The sequence below is a fragment of the Myxine glutinosa genome, chromosome 2 (assembly GCF_964187855.1).
Source record: "Myxine glutinosa chromosome 2, kmMyxGlut1.1, whole genome shotgun sequence".
In the NCBI taxonomy this organism is placed as follows: domain Eukaryota; kingdom Metazoa; phylum Chordata; class Myxini; order Myxiniformes; family Myxinidae; genus Myxine; species Myxine glutinosa.
Window position 1 is genome coordinate 164,615,504 of NC_136262.1, and position 22,771 is coordinate 164,638,274.

Consider the following 22,771-nt stretch of genomic DNA (forward strand, 5'->3'; position numbering starts at 1 on the left):
GTATGATGAAACATGTGATTAAAAGTGTATGATGAAAAGTGTATGATGAAAAGTGTATGATGAAACATGTGATTAAAAGTGTATGATGAAAAGTGAACGATGAAAAGTGTATGATGAAAAGTGTATGATGAAAAGTGTATGATGAAAAGTGGATGATGAAAAGTGAGTGATGAAAAGTGAGTGATGAAAAGTGAGTGATGAAAAGTGAATGATGAAAATTGTATGATGAAAAGTGAATGATGAAAAGTGAGTGATGAAAAGTGAGTGATGAAAAGTGAATGATGAAAATTGTATGATGAAAAGTGAATGATGAAAATTGTATGATGAAAAGTGAATGATGAAAAGTGTATGATGAAAAGTGAATGATGAAAAGTGTATGATGAAACATGTGTGATTAAAAGTGTATGATGAAAAGTGTATGATGAAACATGTGTGATTAAAAGTGAATGATGAAAAGTGAATGATGAAAAGTGAATGATGAAAAGTGAATGATGAAAAGTGTATGATGAAACATGTGTGATTAAAAGTGAATGATGAAAAGTGTATGATGAAAAGTGAATGATGAAAAGTGTATGATGAAACATGTGTGATTAAAAGTGAATGATGAAAAGTGAATGATGAAAAGTGTATGATGAAAATTGTATGATGAAAAGTGTATGATGAAAAGTGTATGATGAAAAGTGTATGATGAAAAGTGTGTGATTAAAAGTGTATGATGAAAAGTGAATGATGAAAAGTGAATGATGAAAAGTGAATGATGAAAAGTGTATGATGAAACATGTGTGATTAAAAGTGAATGATGAAAAGTGTATGATGAAAAGTGTATGATGAAACATGTGTGATTAAAAGTGAATGATGAAAAGTGAATGATGAAAAGTGAATGATGAAAAGTGAATGATGAAAAGTGTATGATGAAACATGTGTGATGAAAAGTGAATGATGAAAAGTGTATGATGAAAAGTGTATGATGAAAAGTGTATGATGAAAAGTGTATGATGAAAATTGTATGATGAAAAGTGTATGATGAAAAGTGTATGATGAAAAGTGTATGATGAAAATTGTATGATGAAAAGTGAATGATGAAAAGTGAATGATGAAAAGTGTATGATGAAAAGTGTATGATGAAAAGTGTATGATGAAAAGTGTATGATGAAAATTGTATGATGAAAAGTGTATGATGAAAATTGTATGATGAAAAGTGTATGATGAAAAGTGTATGATGAAAAGTGTATGATGAAAAGTGTGTGATTAAAAGTGAATGATGAAAAGTGAATGATGAAAAGTGAATGATGAAAAGTGAATGATGAAACAGGTGTGATTAAAAGTGAATGATGAAAAGTGAATGATGAAAAGTGAATGATGAAACATGTGTGATTAAAAGTGAATGATGAAAAGTGTGTGATTAAAAGTGAATGATGAAAAGTGAATGATGAAAAGTGAATGATGAAAAGTGTATGATGAAACATGTGATTAAAAGTGTATGATGAAAAGTGTATGATGAAAAGTGTATGATGAAAATTGTATGATGAAAAGTGTATGATGACAAGTGAATGATGTTTGTTTGCAAGAAAGACAGGTTCAAGTTAGCCCGGTCGCTGTCGTTTGAGTAAGACAGAAAGCAATACCATCAATCCTGACACAGAGTGTAAGATGGCTCCGGCACCACTTTAACGCTCCTAATTCAAAATGGTAGTACCACCCTGAGCGGTTGCTGTCTACAACCTACAACATAAAAAACTGGTCCAACCGAATGGATGTTTTTTTTCGTGCTGGATGGCCGTTGACGAGATGAGAGACCATCTCCATACTGGATGGCCGTTGGCTCCCGAAGGGAGTTCATCCACCCTTTAACAGGTATTGTGTTTAGCCCTGCAGGATGTCACAGTCACCTTCTCCACTGGCAAGCCAGTGACGGTCGTCAGTTTAGTCGCCGACTACCTGACCATGCGGCAGGTAGCACTAGGTTACATGTTACCAGAGGCAGTCAAGAGACAATACTGTAATGCAAATAATAGAATTCCAAAAAAACAAAAACTTCTGACTCATCTTCATGGACTTCGCACACTTTTCCCCACACACCATATTTCAAGAAAAGTATTAATATTTACCTTGTTTTTATAGAAATCAAATTTGAGTCTTAAACGAGCTGGAATCAGCGCTTGAAAATGCAGCAAAACAATACATTGCTCTCGTCCAGTGGTTTACCTTTCATTTTGGTTTTTCGTGACAAATAAATTGCAAGTTCAGCTTCTGATAAGCCTTGTGTTGGCTTAACGGTTAAGGTGGCTGGCTTAAGGGTTAAGGTGGCAGGCTTAAGGGTTAAGGTGGCAGGCTTAAGGGTTAAGGTGGCTGGCTTAAGGGTTAAGGTGGCAGGCTTAAGATCTTTGTGTCTTGAGTTCAATCTCCTGTCATGACTGATTTAACACCAGGTGGGTTGACTCGGCCTGTCATCCTTCCGAGGTCAGCAAAATGAGTACAAGCTTACTGGAAGAATGAAACATTCAGGTATCCTGCGTCAGAGTGGTGACCTGTTCAGGATTGTGCCAAATATCTTCGTAAACCGCTTCAAAATCAGAAGATGCAAAATGAGTAGTCTTCTTCTTCAGCTTCTGACATTAAAAATTTAAGGAACGTTCCTAAATTCTCATTTCCCGAAATGTCACTGAGCCCAAAAATAAAATACCGAAGGGAAAAAGAAACATTGACTCTTTGAAATGCACTCCTCAGTAAAATTTAAAAAATGAGTCTTACGTATAAAATCAATGTAACCATGGAACAGATGTCTACAAAGGCATTACAGAAGGGACAGACAATTGATACAAAAAACTGAATGACAAAGGTGTTTGGAGGTGATATCCAGTGAGCTAATCTCCATTGCCACCTGTCCTTTTCATTATAGGCTTGCAATACATTGTTTTCCGAGCAGGTTCAGAGTGGGCGGTATCAGGTAGAAGCACCTTCCATCGCATTACCCCAGTTGCAGACATGTTTGCATTCATAAAAGAAAGAGCATTGATAAACAGACTTGTTATCAAGTTTGCTAAATAAATGAGAGCCATTCCTGCCCGGGGAATGAGTCGAACCAGCAAAACTGATGAGCAAATTGGGAAGCAAAGGATTATGGGGTACCCATTCAACCTCAGTACCCCACTGTAGACCAAGTCTAGATGATGTACCAATGACCTCTACAAGTACTTCAGCTGTGGCCCTCATTGACCTAGTTCCAGTAGTATCAGCAATTTCCTTAGCCAATTTTCAGAACGATTTTATACGTCACAAAGATGGCAGCCATTTAAGTTGCCAGCTGACGTGAAGTTTTGTGGAAAAAAAACGATGTTTCGGAACATTGGGAAAGAGTGGATTAAGAAATAAAGGTTCCCCTGCAAACATTTTAACACCATAGGAGTCTTCTTGATGAAAAACCAACATGGCCTGCCAAGCCTGCTAAAACAGAGGAGGTGAGACATGAACTTTTTGATTTTCAAATAAAAACAAGTCAAGGCTGTAGCCGAGCATTCCAGCTTATCTAAGTGCACGTTATGCTGCAGGCATCCAGGACAGCTTGTTCACATTGAACAATCGTATCGACATTAACCGAAAGGCTATCAGATGGCACTTTACGTCAATGAGCCCTTGGCCACCATCAGACAAGAGGCGGCAAAGCAAATTCGACCACAACCAGTGAATCGTCTTCAGCAAGACGTCTGGTGGCTAGAGGCAAACACATTTATTCCATAAGACAGGGGCGACCAAGGGAAGAGAGGAGGAGAGGAGGAGAGGAGGAGAGTTTTTAAATGAAGGGATGGATTACATGGGAAAATTGAATGATTGGAGACACAAGTGGAGCATGATGTCATAAATTTAATTTGGAAAATGTACAGCCTTTGAATTATTTTTCATTTTTTCTGAATCGTCTAGCTAATTCACGAATTTTCAGTCAAGGCAAACAAAGACTGATGCAGACAGTAGTACACAGTGATTGTTCCTTGGAATGATGTGTTTTGTGTTAAGAGTGGGCTATACGGGGGTCAAAAATACTTTTATTGTTATTCTTCTTAGGTGACAGTTTTTTTGTATTCCATTTGACCTATCGCAACATGAAATGACAAAATTTTCGGCCTGGGGTCCAAGAAAAAAGTGTACAGGGCAAAAATTGTAGTGTCAAAAATAGACAATGTGAAATAAAAATAGACAATATAACTTATGTCTTAATAAAAATATGATTACTGAACATCGAAAACATCAAAAATATGTCTTAACTCAAAACATACAGCAAAAATGTCTTAACTCAACATCTGAAGGTTTGACACTACTTCTAATTGCATAAATAGATTGCCTGACCCCATAAACATAGGGTTAGACACCACAACCAAGTAAAAAGACCCAGAAATGACAAAGTTATGGCATAAAATGTGATTTTTCAGGGAGAGCGGTGGCCATTTTGGATTTTTGCCCTGCACACTGTTTTCTTGGACCCCAAGCCGAAAATTTTGTCATTTCATATTGAGATAGGTCAAATGGAATGCAAAAAAACTGTCACCTAAGCAAAACAAAAAATGACCCATTTATAGCCCTTTCATATTGAGATAGGTCAAATGGAATACAAAAAAACTGTCACCTAAGCAAAACAAAAAATGACCCATTTATAGCCCACTCTTATTTGTGTCAGATTTTTCCAGCTGTTTATATTAGGCAAGAATGCTGTATTGAAGTCGCAACAATTTATTTTATGTAAGGAGATCCAGATGGATTTATTTAGAAACAGCATCAACAAAATTATCTTGGCACAATAACATATTTAAGCTTGTGGTGGAAATGCAGCTTTTCAGTACATTGACGTCTAAAAAAATGCCAATGTGCACTGGTCCTCGTCTTTCCAATATCCTCTCGCTGTCTTTTGGTGTCTCCAAATACCTCTCATAGCGGGCAGTTTGCGGTCGTTCGGAAATGCCAAGAACACCACGGAGGGACGGAATATGCTGCAAAGTTTGTAAGAAAGCGGCGGCATGCTGGTGGCCGTCGAGGTCTCACTCGAGAAGACATCGCACGTGAGGTTGATATTCTCCGTGAGGTTCAACATCCCAACATAGTCTACCTTCATGAAGTCTTTGAAGCAAAGGATATTGTCGTGCTCATATTTGAGCTGTGAGTCTTTCTTCTTTTACAGTTTACACCTTTTACATTTGCATCACCACAAACTAGAAGAAAGCATCTATTTATTATAAACACAGGGGAGGGAGAGGATGGTGGATAGTGTTTTCAAAAATACAACAAAATAGGAAGAGAATAATGGAGGGATGGGGAGAGAAAGAAGGGTAGTGGTAATTAGAGCAATTAAAGAGCACAAGTAATTAATAAATCGATTATAAATAAGTAATTAACCAATTAATTGATTAATCAACAAATAAAAAATAGAGGTTTTGCCAAAGCACGTATTCATTATTGTGCCCAAATTTCAGGTTCCTAGCTCAAAAGATGGCTGAGATATTGCCCGGACAAACAAACAAATATGAAAACAAACAAAAGGAGTGAAAACTGAGTACTCCGGTTTGGTGCACGTCGTTGCCTGGCGATGACGCCGTGGAGGAGCGGTGTACAATAGGGAAAGGAGGCAAGGTGAGAAGGATAAAGGAAAGTGAGTGAGTTGGGCGCATGTGTATATGTGTCGAGAGAACCAATAGTTTCACCATATTTTATTTTAAAAACGGTGAAAAGGCCATGTGTGCTACACTAAATGACTTGGTGTAAATCCCATCTTTAAGGAAAAATAAAAATATAATTTAAAAAACCGCGAATTAACAGATTTGACAGATTAAACAGATTAAATTTTCGCATTTTCTTTTCGCATAACAGATTAAATTTTCGCATTTTCTTTTCGCATAACAGATTAAATTTTCGCATTTTCTTTTCGCATAACAGATTAAATTTTCGCATTTTCTTTTCGCATAACAGATTAAATTTTCGCAATGCACTTCAGGCATGAAAAAAAACAATTAAGTGGCGTCTGATGAAGGTCGTAAATAGAAAGGGTTCAGCATAGAACGACTCGATTGAATCTGGGTCTAGCTAGACTAAGATAGGCAGAGCAGCTCGAGACAGGACTTTATACTGTATAGATAAAGGAGTTGGTTATGACATCTGCCTCACAGCCACGTTAATTAATCTACATCGACAAAGGCAAAAGCCCTTTATAATGACGGACACCCATTCTACATTTTCACATCATTCAGCTTTGAATAACCCTGCATTAATTCCCGGATGTACCAAACAATGCGTGCTGAATTGCCGACGCGCAAGTGCCGATACCGGAAGGAAGTTCGGACAGAGTCGCGGAATAGATGTACGCCAACACGTTGACCGTCCAACGCCCCTAAGCCCCCCACAACTCCAACTTTCCGATCCTCACTCCCAAACTCAGGTTCGCCTGTGTGACAAGGTATTTCCACATTCCCTAATTTTCATTGTATTACATGTAATTTCAAAACAATTTCCTACTGTTCATATTTTGACTTTGCTGCTCTATCTATATAAATAAAACACAGTTTGTGTGTGTGTGTGTGTGTGTGTGTATGTTACCGATAGACCCCTAAACGGAGAGGCTCATGTGCTTGATATTTGGCATAGACATGGCCATTGAGCCTGGGAAGGACATGGCCTACCTAAAAATATTTGACGAGATCCATATTTTTTATTCATATTTACCTCAGCGCATTTCAGCGAGGAACATTATACACGGATTCTCAGCCTGTGCCAGAGCAGCTCGCTGATTCGCTCAGAGCGATCAGGTGATGTTCCATCCTCACCGCCAGACCATTGAACTGAAAATATATAGAATGACCATTGCCATTCACACCACATAGGTGGAGATGCAGCTACCGGGCGCCATCTTGGTTGGCACTCGATGCTGGGCGATGGTGATTTCCGTCACGCATTTGCACGTAATTCAGAGCGAAAAGCGATTGCGTTTTTTCACCTTTTGTGCGATCGTGTTTTGTGTCGATTTTTGTCGATTTTGTGCGATATTAATTAAACGTGTTTGAAACAGCTGTGAACCGTCTTTCCACAACCCTTCCTTAACCGATTGGAGCAGTTTATTGCCGCACAAAATGGCATTTTACCAGTTGTCTGGCTTTTAAAATCTGGGACATGTTCAAAACAAACGAGATCCGCGAAGCGAGTTGGTCGAGCCGTGCTAAACAAGATGGCGACACGGTGGCTACACTTTTCACGGAGTATGAGCGTTCTATATATTTTCAATTCAGTGCGCCAGACTCACTCACGTACTTGATTTGTGGCATAGACATGGCCATTAGGCCTTCACGGTGTAATTTATGCGAGGCTTTTGTCCGAGTGAGCTTGAGTCGAGAGGGCGAATGTACAGGTTGGGAATGTACGGGTCTCCCTTCCCCCACCCGGCAACGCCGGTACTGGAGGGCGTCATAGGATCGGTGAGTCTCTAAAATCCGCTTCGTGATGTTGTTGCGAAGATGCAGGACGATGTCGCGATTGTTGTGCTGCTCTCCTACCATGAGAACTGCAACGTCATTGTTGACTGGCCCTCCCCTTCTCCCCTTCACCCTACCCCCTCCGCTTCCCCTCCCCCATCCCCCAGCCCTTCCCCCACCTCCCCCTCCCCCCTTCCCCCCCCCCTTCCCCCTCCCCCCGTTCCCCTTCCCTCCCCCCGTTCCCCTTCCCTCCCCCGCCCGGCAATGCCGGGTACTTCTGCTAGTAATAAATAAAAGCTTTATGATTGTAGACAAGCATCATCGACCTGCTGATAGATATCAATTGAGGTTAAACTCTGAGGTGTATTTTGAACTTGGCGGGATTATCTTTTCGCGTGCGCGGGAAGGTTCGAACTCTTATCTGATTGGAAACACACGGAGTTATTCCGAACGCACAAAACAAAGCAACGAACCAGGACAAGAAAAGTAAAATTTAACAAATTATGAATTTATTAAAAGTAATTGTAAACCAAATAAAATGAATGTGAGGTAAAAACGATTTCTTAATTTGAGATGTCTCAAGTCAGACTCGTATACAAACAAGGGAATGATAAAAGAAAATAAAATGACAGTAATCGGCCGGCACTCAGCTCTGCCTCCCCAATTGGCTGGTAAGGCCCGCTGGTCATTCGCCACCTCTAAACCACTGCGCGGGAAGCGCACAAAATGGCACGGAGTCGTGCTCCACGACGTCCCAACATGAGGTACTTCTCGTGATGTCGACTGTCCCGAACCTCTCTTGTTCAGTCTCTTTCCACAAGCGCACATGAGGCAAAGATGCGCCAACGCCCACGACCTGACCAGAACAAAGAGAAAAAGGCAAACACAGCCGTTCTCTTGAAAGCCAGCACACAAGAGAAATGTGAATGCCTCCAATGAATGCCAGGACAGAGAGAGAAAAAAAAAAATGGCGAGACTGCGGCTTTGTCCTCCAGCTCTGAAATGTTCCATGCTGACGTCACACTCTTTCCGATCATCGAGCGCTACTCTTTAATCAGCCAATCGTGCTTCCACCAATCACGAAGGCCAGGGTGCGGCCTCCTCGTTATGAGTCATGGGGGGGGGGGGAGGGGGGCTGGAGTCTAGTCGTCTTTCGGGAATCTTCGGTTGACGTCATTCCCTTGCCGATCGGCAAATGCTCTGTCTGTCGGCCTTGACGGCGCTGTGAGCGAATGAGTCAATTTGTTACCTTCGCAAAAGCGGAAGGTTATGTTTTGATCGCTGTGTATTTATTTGTATGTCTGTGTGTGTGTGTGTATGTTATTCGCATAACTCAAAAAGTATTCAACCGAATTGCATGAAATTTGGTGGGATGATTGGTTATTATACGGGACACATTTGATTAGATTTTGGGAGCAATCGGGTCAAAGGTCAAGGTCAAGGTCACGAAAAGGTCAAAATCGTATTTTTGTTGTTCTGTTCCCTACACTCCCATGCCAAGTACAGAACAGTAGCTGCGGCGAAGGTATGCGCTCTACCGAGTGCCCGTTCTAGTTATATTTGTTTTACTGAGTCCTCAATTTCCTGGCTGGCCAAATGTAATAACACCAAAGGGAAGACCACAGGAGGCAAATTGCACACTGGGAAATGTATCTTTAAGCCATATAATTAATTAGCACAAAGCCACGCCCCTTATGGCGACGTGCAAATGCTCCTATCCGGGCACACGCCACACGGCCGACCCGACCCACGTACATCGACATCGAGGGGCTTCACGGCATACGGAGTATGGTAATCTACATATTCTGAACTTTCTTAAGGTATTTCATGCCTATCCCCACAAACGTAACAATATAAATGTATGATGTCATCGCTCACGTGGTCTGGCAGCCATATTGGATCAAAGAAAAAAAATCCTTCACAAAGAAAAAACAAACAAGTCAGGAGACGACGATGGTTCACGAGCGAGCGGTATTCATTCAATGACAAAGGACGGACTATAACCGAAACAGGCCCGGACAGGCCAGGCCCGGAAATGTCAAAACGAAGGTTACTGACGTTGAAATGAGATAGAAAATAATGTATAATCAGCTATGAGGTTAGTTAGCTACACAATACCGAAAATTCGGTGAAAAATGAAATGAAAATAAATAAATAAATAAATAGAAATAAAATAAATAGAAATTTAGAAAAATGAAAAATCTAGCTCCGTGGGGCTAGACACATGACATTGGCCTAACCAAATATCGAAACCCCTGTCAGATTCCACCAAACCCCTCGGAGAAGATGTAGCTTGAACTCGATTACCCCCTAAAAAGACATCTTTTTCGGGCGTGGCTCCGCCCACAATGGGCGCAATACGCCCACTCTAGGCAGGACACAACTAGATCATGATATCAACCTCCCACCCAAGTTTCATGGTTGGATGATATCATCGGGTAGTTATGCTGCGGACAGACACACACACACACACACACACACACACACACACACACACACACACACACACACGCAGACAGACACACACACATGACGAATATAGTGGTCACTTGATAACTCGTGAACCAAAAACAGAAGAGTTGATTCACACCAAGTTGACTGCGCAGGGTAAGTATTCAATGAGTACTATCTAGTGGTCATTAAAATTTTAATTTGCAAGAATATTACGGAGTGAATAGACCCACAAAGGCAGAAATCTGCCTTTTTATTTTCAGCAGGGTCTCGTGCTCATTGAAGCTGTCACACCAAAATCCCACACACACATGTCGACAGTGGACATCAGACAACGGAGGACTTGACTTTTGTAACACGAGACAAACACAGCCATTGATCGCATGAGGAGTGACTTCCTTGAGCATTCCGGATGCCTACGATGCCATCTTGAGGCGTCGCTTTGTACAGTCAGCATGGCATTTTAATCAGAGATCTCTCCCACCTTCGCACCCCAAGTAACATCAACCTGTTTGGTTTCTCCATGCTCTCTCCTGTATTCAGCGCCTTCAGTAAGTATTCACACACTTTGATCTTTTTTACATTTTGTTGTTTTACGGCCTGAAATTTAAAATGCATTAAATTGAGAATTTTTGTCACCTATCTGCACAAAATACCCCATAATGACAAAGTAAAAACATGTTTTTAGGAACCTTTACAAATTTATTGAAAATGAAATACAGAAATATCTAATTTACATAAGTATTCAACCCGCTGAGTCAATACTACATAGAAGCGCCTTTGGCAATGATTATACAGTCGTGGCCAAAAATATTGGCACCCTTCCACTTTTTTCAAATAACTCACAATTTTCTCGAAAAATAAGTTGAAATTGACGAAAGTATTTGGTCTCCACAATTCTATATTTCACTGTTAATATTACAGAACCTTGGTTTTTGATTCAGAACTTAATATATCCTTTTAAATCAGAAAATAAAAAGAAATGGCATTGACAAAATTATTGACAACCCAAGACTTAATATTTGATAGCACAGACTTTGGACAAAATATCTGCAGTCAAGCGCTTCCTATAGCAATGAATGAGCTTCCTACACCTCTCTACTGGCAGTTTGGCCCACCCTTCTTGTGCAAACTGCTCCAGGTCTCCCAGATTTGAAGAGTGCCTTTTCCCAACTGCTGTTTTCAGATCTCCCCAAAGGTGTTCAATGGCATTTAGATCTGGACTCATTGTTGGCCACTTCAGAACAGTCCAGAGTTTTGTCTTGAACCATTCCTGGGTGCATTTTGTGGTGTGTTTGGGTCATTGTCCTGCTGCAAGACCCATGACTTTCAACGGAGACCCAGCTTTCTGACACTGGGTTGAAAATTGTGTACTAGAATGCCTTGGTAATCTCCTGATTTCATGATGCCATACACACATTCAAGGTACCCAGTGCCAGAGGCAGCACAACAACCCAAAAACATTACTGAACCTCCTCCATGTTTAACTGTAGGGAAGGTGTTCTTTTCTTTGAAGGCTTCATTTTGTTTTCTGTAAACATAGAGATGATGTGCTTTACCAAAAAACTCTAATTTGGTCTCACCTGTCCAGAGGACATTCTCCCAGAAGGATTAGGATTTTGACTCGTTCAGGTGTGTTTTGCAAACTCCAGTCGGGCTTTCTTAGCAGTGGGGTCCTGCTGGGTCTTCTACCACAGAACAGCCTTTCATTGAGTTGGTGATGGATGGTGCGAGTTTAAACTGTCGTACCTCGTGTCTGAAGGTCAGCTTGAATCTGTTTGGCAGTTGATCGAGGTGCTTTCTCCACCATTCAAACAATCCTTCGCTGCAATCTACGATCAAGTTTTCTCTTGCGGCCATGTCCAGGGAGATTGGCTACAGTGCCATGGGCCTTAAACTTCCTGATTACATTGTGTACGGTGGATACAGGAACATCTAGGTCTCTGGAGATGGACTTGTAGCCTTGAGATTGTCTTGTGTCTGACCTCCTCAGACAATTCTCTGGTTTTCTTTCTTTTCTCCATGCTCATTACGGTACACACAGTGACACAAAACAGCAGATTGACTCCTTTTCTCTATTCAAACTGGTTGAATGAGTGATTTTTATATTGCAGGCACCTGCAACTCATCACAGGTGAGTTTAATTCCAAAGTAAAGGAGAATCACCTTCTTGAAATCTAATTGTTTCTAACAACTTCTAAAAGGTGCCAATAATATTGTCCGGGCCACTTTAGGATTTCTGTGTGGAATAAGCTAAGACTTAGTAATTATTTTCAGCTTTTTTTGTTTTTTTCCACTGCAAACCAAAGAAATACATATGTGGATACCAAAAGATTTTTTTTCATTTCAACAATTTTCTTGAAGAAATGGTGCATTATTTGAAAAAAGTGCAAGGGTGCCAATTATTTTTGGCCAGGACTGTAGCTTTGGGTCTTCTGGGGTATGTCTGTATTAGCTTTGCACATCTGGATTTGGGGAGTTTCTCTCAGGAATACCTTGCAGATTTGCCCAAGCTCTGTCCATTTGGATTGGGAGCATCTGAACTTCAATTCATGCCACAGATTCTCAATGGGATTCAAGTCTGGGCTTTGCCTGGGCCACTCAAGGACTTTCAGGTTCTCCCATCTCAGCAAAGGAACTCTGTAGTTCTCTCAGTGATCATTTGGTTGTTGGTCTCCTCGCTGACCAAGGTCCTTCTTGTCCGGTTGTTCAGTTTGTTCAGACGGACAGCTCCAGGAAGAGTCTGTGTAGTTCCATATTCTTTCCATTTCCTAATGATGTAGTTCACTGTGTTCTCCAGAACTTTCAACACTCTAGAAATTGTTTTATACCTTCCCCAGATTTATGCCACCTCACAATTCTGTCTCAGAGTTCTACGGACAGTCCCTTGGACTTCATGGTGGAGTTTCTGCTCTGACAATGCACTGTCAACTGTGGGACTTTATATAGAAAGGCGTGTTTCTTTCTAAATCATGTCCAATCAATTGAATTGGCCACAGGTGGACTCCATTCAAGTTGTAGAGACATCTCAAGGATGATCAAAGGAAACGGAATGCACTTGAGCTCAATTTGAAGTGTCATAGCAAAGGGGTTGAATACTTATTGACTCAGGACATTTAAACTTTTCGTTTTTCATTATTCTGTAAAAGAATTCTAAAAGATATTTCCACTTTGACATTATGGAGTATTATGTGTAAATAAATGACCAAAAAAATATCAATTTAATCCATTTTAAATTCAGGCTGTAACACAAGAATATATGAGAAAGTCAAGGGTTGTGAATACTTCCTGAAGGCAATGCATGTTGAGTGTGAAGTGAGGAAGTCACATGTGCTATTTTAGACTTTGGCCTGATTTGAGCAGCATCACAATGGAACTGATGAGCTTACCGACTCAGAGCGAACACTCGAATGATGTCACTGAATTTTGCCTTTGGGGACAATATTGGTAACCTTCCCAGAAGAGGCATTTCCTGCAAATGTTGTAGTTTTTTTTCTTTTTCTTAAAAAGTTATAACCTTGACAACGTTGATAAATGATTCGAGGGTAATTCTCTGTTATTGGAATTTTATTGGAGTGCAGTTTCGTTTTAGAATGCTGCAGGTCTGACACATTAACACCAAGTTTTATCATTGTTTAGACTCTGCTGCTGAGAATGTTTTAAAGCTGTCTCATATTGTGTACTTTCTACCATCTAATATCAGCCTGTTGCATCGTTATTTTTTGAGCAGGGTGGAAGGAAGAGTGGTTAAGGAAGGAAATGGGAGAAAAGCATAGTGGGTGTTCGCAAAGGAGGGAAAAAATACTTTAGTTCCGTGAATAAGTAAAATAACTGATTTTGATGGGCAGAAGTAAAAACAACCCGACCTATCGTGGACCCCTCAAGCACCTGTGCCACTACAATTCAAATTTGAGCTTTTACCACTCACTCTGAACTTGTACAGGGCACTTAATCTGTGCATAAATTTTCAAAACTGTTTTGTGCACCGCATCATGTACACCATGTACATCAGTGCATCATGAAGCTGTATAGTACAGGCCTTGAAGTTGGACATGAGTGCATATTGATGCTGTATACTCACCTTAAAGGTGTACAGTACACCTTGAAGCTATATTGTGCAACTTAAGTTGAAGATTTACAGTGCACGTTGTAGCTCTGTGTCGCTCCAAAATGCAGCTAAGGAATATAAGAATGCTTATGGGAACCCTTCAATGCCAAGATGGTGGATTTGGATCTTTGGCCTTAAATAATTTTTCTGAAGGTAAAATATTTTCATTTCCAAATATGGTTTGTTCGGTTTTTATGCTGCACCGGCAGGATGCCATTGATATATGTATGCACACTTGCTTCGAAGCTTACCCAGCTATAAATTGCCCATCCCGGTGTTCCACAGGAAGGTGATTCATCATTGTGTGCACCATTCCTCCGATGGATGTAAACGGGCATCCGTCTGCTGGCATTAGTTAGTGGATGCTAGAGATCCCACTGTGTCCTCCGCAAAGTGTAGGCGAGCATTCGCCAGCACCCTGGCCAAATTCCAAATTCCTTCCCTAATCAGCAGGAGCCTGGTGTTGGCTTAGCTGTTAGGGTGCCGGCTTGGGATCCGAGGATCCTGGGTTCGAATCCCGGTCGATCGCTGAATTAACGCAAGGGGGTTTGACTCAGCCTGTCATCCTTCCGAGGTCGGCAAATTGAGTACCAGTTCACTGATAATTCCCTGTGTGTCGCAAGAGGCGACTAACAGGGTTGGTAGCAGGAAGGGCATCCAGCCATAAAACATTGCTTCAAAAAGGGGACCAAGGTGCCTGAAAAAGGCCAACCCCTGCTCTGTGGGGAAAAATGGCCTCTAAAGGTGGTTCTTCTTCTTCTTCCCTAATCAGCAGGGGGATTTGCATAAGTGACACACCACTCCTCCAGCCAATGACCCTACCCCGCAGCCTTGTGCTGCACACAAAAGAAGAGGTCTTATGCTGTGTGCACTTGTACTTCCACACATTGGTTGCTATTATTCTGAATGAGGTTTCATTACCCCCTCTTTCCTTGCCTCCCTTGCCAAACCCATTTCTTCCTATGAGAAAAAAAGAAAAAAAAATTGGAGTGATAGAAACGACGTCATAAACTTCTATAATAGGCAACGTTATCGTAATTTTCCCTTGAGTTCAAACTCAAAAGATTCAATGCTGCTTTGTTAAGTAATGACATGTCTTGCTGTGCCAATATCCAGGAATAGTTCTCCTCTCTCTCTCTCTCTCTCTCTGTCTCTCTGTCTCCGCTTTCTCTCCAATGAAGGAAGTTGCCAGATCCTCAACTGATGACCCTGGCAGAGGAAAGAAGTTGTTTTTATAGTGTTTCGTAGGTATGTAAGGTACATGTATTATGTTGGGTATGTTGTGAGAGTGTATGTCCTATTGTCTCCGCATGTTTTGTGTTCTATCATAAGCGGCCGAAATTCTGAAGACTATCTCTCAATCTCGATCTCTTTTTGGTATTTGTCATCGTGGGTAGAAAGAACAGAAGATCACAATGGGATGCTTCAAGCCTGACAAACAACATGCTTCACTTCAAGACAAAATTGGGAGGAAAAACAAAAATCTCCAACAGCTTTTCTGGAGAATTGTCAAAAACGTTTTGATTTTACTTTTCATGATTGTTTTGCACATAACTATGCAATTTGAAATGTGTTTTCGTATTTGCTATGACTATATGAGTGGTCTGACAAAAATCTATGTTTGGAATTTTCGCACGAGAACATCATTCTTTGTAATACTTGCAATCTCCTAAACTGGGTATGAAAAGGTAGAAAAAAGCCCTCTCAGAGCCCAAAGTATCTGTCTTCATTTTGAAGTTTCTGTTTTTAAGACCAAGTTGTGACGTTTTCATGTTTAAGCAGAAGTACATTTTCAAGTATTATGTCAAAGACACTTAGATTGTCACCGAATTACAGGCAACTCCCAGTGTTAGCTCATGTATTGTGATATTTAATACTCAAAAAACATTCTATCTCTTTTTCAGTTCTTATGCTATGGCTGGTAGGATGTGCTGGATGTGCGTATACACACACGCCAAGAAGCTGTCTAGCCTGGGTTTGAATCCAGACCCATCCATAAACTGTCATCCTGGTGTTTCACAGGCAGGGTGATTCATCAATGTGTGTGCAGTCCTTCGGATATTTTTTATTTTGGATACAAGATCGAGGCTCATGTAAGAGTTAACATTAATCACAAAAAAACAAATCGACACATAAAACATATGATAAAGGCAGCGGGAGACAAGATGGGGAGAGAGAGAGAAGCACACAAGTACAACAGTGGAAAACAGGGACATGGGAAGATCTGTGGGAGTGAGACGGCTTGGGGGGGGGGGCATGGGAAGGGGGGGGCGGTAAAAAAAAAAACACATGGACACTGCTCGGACTTCCAGAAAAAAAGTTGGTATTTCAAAAGAGTGGATCTGGGATGAATTAACGGGGGTATAAAAGATCAAGGTTTTGGATGGGGGAAGATGAGAGATGATGGGGAACAGCTGTTTTAAAGACCTGGAGGGAGGAGAGGAATTGAAGAGAGTGGGGGAGTTTGTTCCAGAGGCGGGAAAAAAGAGAAATGAAAGAGTGAAGGTGAATAGAGAGTCTTGGTTTTGGCAATTTCACCATAAGAGGGTTGCTGGCAGATCTTGTGCGACCTGTAGGAATATTTGTGGGACAGAGCAAGGACAGGGCTGGGGGAGCTCGGTCAGAGAGGAGTCGGTAGAAGACAGAAAGACCACCAAACCTGCCTGTGGTGAGTAAGTGAAAGGCCCTCGGAGTTAGCTTCATCGCAGGAGATTCCAATGATTCTGAAAAACCTGGATGGACGTTAAACTTGGAATGCTGATAATTCCTCAATCTACTGTACATCTGCTGATTCACTCAATGGCACTCGTAATGAGGTTGGTGTTCCTTTGGGCAATGATTTGGAGAATGTGTTGAAATTGGGGCACAACTGCCTGGTAACCTTCAATGCAAAGAAAACTAAATTGTTGTCCATATCTCGTTCTGGAAACAGGTCTTTCCCTTCTGTGCAGTTGAATCTTCAACCTTAACAGAATCATCGGAGCTTCGGCTTCTTGGTCTGGACATGTCTTCTATCCTCCGTTGGGATAAGTACATTTCTGGTATTGCTAAGAGAGCTTCCAAGCGAGTTGGTTGTCCTCATCAAGCGCAGAAGTATTTACCTCCTGATGCCGTTTTGTACCTGTACAGGATACATCCCCTCATGGAGTACTGTTGCCACTTTTGGGCCGGAGCACCAGCTTTCCACTTATCTTTACTTGATAGACTCCAGAAACGCATTGTCAACCTGGTTGGTGTGCACATGAAATATTCCCCACACCAGGTGTGGGGATGGGTTCAACTCTTCAACCGCTCTCACCATAGGTCGATTGCCACTCTTGGTTTGTTCTACAGATATTTTCATTACAAATGTTCTGTTGACCTTTCTGACTTGGTTCCTCCCACACGAGTGTTTGGATGTAAGACTCGGTTTGCCATCTCCGCACACCCATACAATATAGCTGATCCAAAGTGCAGAACGAAAGGCGATGTAGATAGTTTTATCCCTCGTGCTGTCTCACTCTGGAATTCACTACCGGTGACATCCTCCCATTATTCTACGATCTACACGGCTTCAAGAGGAATGTCAATTCATACTTCCTACATATTTGAGGTATAATCACATTTTACCTGACCTCTGCTACTTCCTGTGCCTTGGATGTTTTCTTGTTATTTTTCTTTATTTATTCATTTTGTTTTGGCTTATCCTTATATATTTCTAACTTTCTCTTAGCCCCTTACCTAGAGTGGCTGTGTGCCTGCCTGGGGCGATGTCCATAAATAAAAAAATATAAAAATCCCATCTCCCGACATTAGTTGTGGACATGAAATATTCCAGGTGTTCTTCGATCCCGTTTTTATCAATGCATTTGCTCAAACGATTACTGGTGTGGGGTCAATTTTCTTCGTTTTCCTATTCCTCTTCACGTCATCTTTGATCTGCTGCTACTTGACACTTCAGTTAGTTTTGATAGATTTAGACCAAAGTCATTTGGCACCAACACTTCCACTTAAAATTCCATCATTTTTTTTTTCTTTTTAATAATTCTGAGGGCTATATTTGGTTAATGCTCACGAATGATGGAATGTCCAGGCCAAATGCATTATGTTGACCATTATTATTGATCATTATTTCTGTGTCGTGCCTCAACAATTTTGGACAGACATTTTTTTTATTTTATGAAGAAATGCCAGTGAATCTCGCCGGCTTCTTCTTAGCCATTCGAATGTGCTTTTTATATTTGTGATCCTTAACGTTAATAAGGACAAAGAAACAGGACATCTGACAACGTTTTCACAAAAGAACACATCATTATCGGTAGATTTGCAAAATCTTAGGTGTGTTTTGCATTCCATTTCATCAAGTCATATTTAATGTTTTAAAAGTTTAAAAAACATATAAAACACACGAATTGAATTTTAAAGAATCGGTATAGTTGTTTATTAGTCCCCTACCGGTGCACACTGGAGGGGACTATAGGTTTGCACTCTGTCCCTCCGTCTGTCTGTCCGTCACGCAAAGAACAGCTTTCCAGACTTTTTTTTCTAAACTCTTAATGCTAATGACTTCAAACTTGGTACATGGTTTCCTCATGATAAGTTACAGATCAAGTTCGAACTTCACGACGTTTCGATCATTTTTGACAAAGTTATGGCACTTTGAACTTTGGGAATTTCCCCAACAGTTTTCCGGACTATAATTTGGACTGCGGTAAGTCAAAGCTGTTAATATTCCTTGTTTTAACTCCAATTTACATTCCGTTTCCACTTTTAGTGAGAAGTAGGGTTCTGTGCAACCATTCATGATCTTTATTTGGTGCAAATCGGATAATTTTTAGCCGAGTTACCTCAGACGGTGAGTTGGTAATTATATAATTCACACAGTGCAATATGTGCAGGCTGCCCCAACAGTTTTCCGGACGACAGACTGCCGGTAGGGGACATGTATTGCAGCTCAATACTCAGAATGCTTGTTATTTAATATAAATTACAGTGGTGATCAATACTTTTCTGTTCCACATATGTTTATAACAGTGGCCTACAGTGTTTGTTGGTTATTTAAAGGAATATCTAGATATGTGTGATCTTGTAGGTCAAATTACAGGCCAATACTCAGCCAACAAGTGCATTTGCATCTGAAAGGTTTGACACCTGATATATTTGATGTAATAGCATTTTCAATGTTGTAGATTAATCCATGCTGATGCAAAGGCTGGGCTTTCTGTGCCAGTGAGAATTGGGTGGGAAATTTACATTTACTTCCTTATCTCAAGGTTTCAAAGCAGACTGTATAAATAATAATGTGTGAAAGACAAATAATCAAATATAAATAATAATATTACTGAGTTATGTTAAAAAAAAACTTTTTATACAGGTATGAAGGTGCATGGAAGAACAGAATGATAGTGGAGCAATGTATCAATAAACAAAATGGAGAAAAGGGAAAACAATGGGATGACAACAAACAGATACACCACCTCACTAGGAAAGGAATTTGTAGGAAAAGGGTGAGAAAAAGGTCTCAGTGGGTGTCATAAAGGACATTCATGGAAATTGGAGTGACATGAGGAAAGAGCTCCTGCATTTAGCACATTCTATAGGTCTTTTTACCTGTGACATCTCATGGGTCTTCAAGGGCTTTGCGTTGTTGTTGTTGTTGTTGTTGTTGTTGTTGTTGTTGGGGTTCTTGTGGGTCAATTTTTGAAGTGTGCACCCATTGGTCGGACAGCTGCAGAACCACACCTACATCTGTTGCTTGGCTCGGCCCACCATCGTACTGAGCTGATATGATATGGCTGCCATCTTGATTCCTGGTCGGCCTAATAGAGGCCTGTAGGCCTTCGCTGATTACACACTGCCCAGCTTTGTTGCGTCAGATTTCCATTTGCTTTGTTTGGATCGATTGTTACATTATTAGTAAGGTTTAAACAAGCTCGTACATGCCTCGAAAACAAAATAGCGTTACGTAATTTTTGAACGGCTCCCCATATACATGTTAAATACGTGTTTCCCATTCAGCCCATTACTGGATTTTTAAAGCCAATTCACTTCATGGCAAAGTCCCGTACCTCGAATGACCACGTACAAGTTTTTATGAACAAAAGGTTTATTACCAGAGAGAGAGACAGAGACAGAGAGAGACAGACAGAGACAGAGAGAGACAGAGAGAGACAGAGAGAGACAGAGAGAGACAGAGAGAGACAGAGAGAGAGAGACACAGACCCACAGAGACCCACAGAGACCCACAGAGACCCACAGACACACACAGAGACACACAGACACACACAGAGACACACAGAGACACAGAGACACATATGACAAAAATGAGGTAGGTAACAGATGTAAAATAAATCCCCTGTTCAGAATCACAATGAATCTTGTCTATCCAATCTTATTAGACATGGTTCTATCTAATATTCAGCCATTCCATGTCAAATCATCAAAGAATCTGCCGTCATCTCTCAGATTTTTGTAAAACTTTGGGAACCAATTGGGACCCATGAAAAACGGCAAGAACTCAAATATTTTTGCTAACAGCCTCTTAATTAGTGAGATACAGACTAACGAACTTTGGACTAATTAGCGCGACGTCACGAATTCAAATGGCCATATCTCTAAAAGTATAACACCTAGAGAGCTGGTTTTGGTGTCATTTTAAAGGTATTTTCATGCCCTATGAATTTGTCTGGGCAACATTTTCCTACCTCCAACCACAAAAAAGTTATCACAAAATATAAACTTCAATTGTGAATCCCCCAAAAATGTATCCTTCAAATTTCCTCAAATTCATCCCAGAGGTACCTTATGATGTCAAGAAGCTTCCACATAAATTTTGTGATGGGCACTCCAATAGTTTCTGAGATATGAGCAATAATGTACATGTACGTATGGCATATAGGTTCGAAAATCAGCATTTGTAATGTATTATACAATCAATAAGTGAGTTCAAGTACACAGTGTTCACTAACCTGACTTAGGTTCACTAACCAGTGTCACCGATTTTCTTGGTTTTGGATTTCACATATTTATCTGCAGCAAGTCTCTTTTTTGGAATAGGTGATTCTCCAATCAATCCCAAAGACTCATTCAGTGTATTCAGTTCCATTTCAGGAGAATGAAATTCAAACTCCCCTGAACTGCCTGGTATTGGTGATTCACCTCCACCATCATTGTCCTCACTACTGCTAATAGCGCTGCTGGTCACTGGTAATGGTATTTCACTCTGAGTCTCTACCACACCTGGTTGTCTTTTTGCCAGTTTCTTACGACACTGGGTACAGATTTTCTGTGCACTTTGCAGTTTGAGGCTTGGATGAGCGGCTCTGGCTTTTTGGCTAACAGCTCTCAAGCCAGACGACTTTGGTTTTTCATGAGCTCCAAAGGGATTGCAGCAGGATTTCTGCTTCAAGATGAACTTTTCCTTGGCAGTCGTCATTTTTCTGCAGCTCCTTCAGAAGTGAACTGCCAATTTCTGTTGGTGGCAGGCCTAAGCATTACACTAAGCCAACTTGGACTTTCCCTGGGGATCTTAGACTGTGAAAGTTGCATCACCTCGACTTACCCACATGGGAAATCCCAGTTGGAATTCCCCAGATGAGAATTCCCCTCAGGCCCAGTTGAAAATGAAAGTATATGATACTTCAAAGCAATTGATGGTTGTTCCCTGTGTTCCCTGTCATGGCTAGGTTAGAATGATTGTATAATACATTACAAATGCTGATTTTCGAACCTATATGCCATACGTACATGTACATTATTGCTCATATCTCAGAAACTATTGGAGTGCCCATCACAAAACTTATGTGGAAGCTTCTTGACATCATAAGGTACATCTGGGATGAATTTGAGGAAATTTGAAGGATACATTTTTTTTGGATTCACGATTGAAGTTTATATTTTGTGATAACTTTTTTGTGATTGGAGGTAGGAAAATGTTGCCCAGACAAATTTATAGGGCATGAAAATACTTTTAAAATGACACCAAAACCAGCTCTCTCGGTGTTATACTTTTAGAGATATGGCCATTTGAATTCGCGACATCGCGCTAATTAGTCCAAAGTTCGTTAACCTGTATCTCACTAATTAAGAGGCTGTTAGCAAAAATATTTGAGTTCTAGCTGTTTTTCATGGGTCCCAATTGGTTCCCAAAGTTTTACAAAAATCTGAGAGATGACGGCAGATTCTTTGATGATTTGACATGGAATGACCCTATTATTCATTCACAAGGGAACACGGGACAGACACCGCTCTATCTAAACTTATTCATTCACATTGGGACACTGGACAGACATGGCTAATCAATAATCATATTCATTCACATGCGAACATGGAACAGACATGGCTCTATCTAATATTATTCATTCACATTAGAGCATGGGACAGACACGGCTCTATCTATTGTTATTCATTCATAGGGGAACACAGAACAGACACGGCTCTATCTAATATTATTAATTCACATTAGAGCATGGGACAGACACGGCTCTATCTATTGTTATTCATTCATAGGGGAACACAGAACAGACACGGCTCTATCTAATATTATTTATTCGCATTAGAGCATGCGACAGACATGGCTCTATCTAATCTTATTCATTCGCATTAGAGCATGCGACAGACATGGCTCTATCTAATCTTATTCATTCACATGGGGACACAGGACAGACACAGGACAGACACAGCCCTATCTAATCTTGTTCATTCACATGGGAACATGGGACAGACACGGCTCTATCTAATATTATTAATTCACATTAGAGCATGGGACAGACACGGCTCTATCTATTGT

General features: G+C 40.7%; 1 protein-coding gene across 1 annotated transcript in view; it reads left to right on the forward strand.

Moving 5' to 3' along the window:
- The window catches only part of LOC137421109 (death-associated protein kinase 2-like), a 150,800-nt gene that overhangs the window by 62,692 nt on the left and 65,337 nt on the right, over window positions 1-22,771 (forward strand). The window contains exon 3 of the mRNA XM_068106835.2: window positions 4,924-5,145. Coding sequence (XP_067962936.2) covers window positions 4,924-5,145 — 222 coding nt within the window. The remainder of the gene's footprint in view (window positions 1-4,923; window positions 5,146-22,771) is intronic.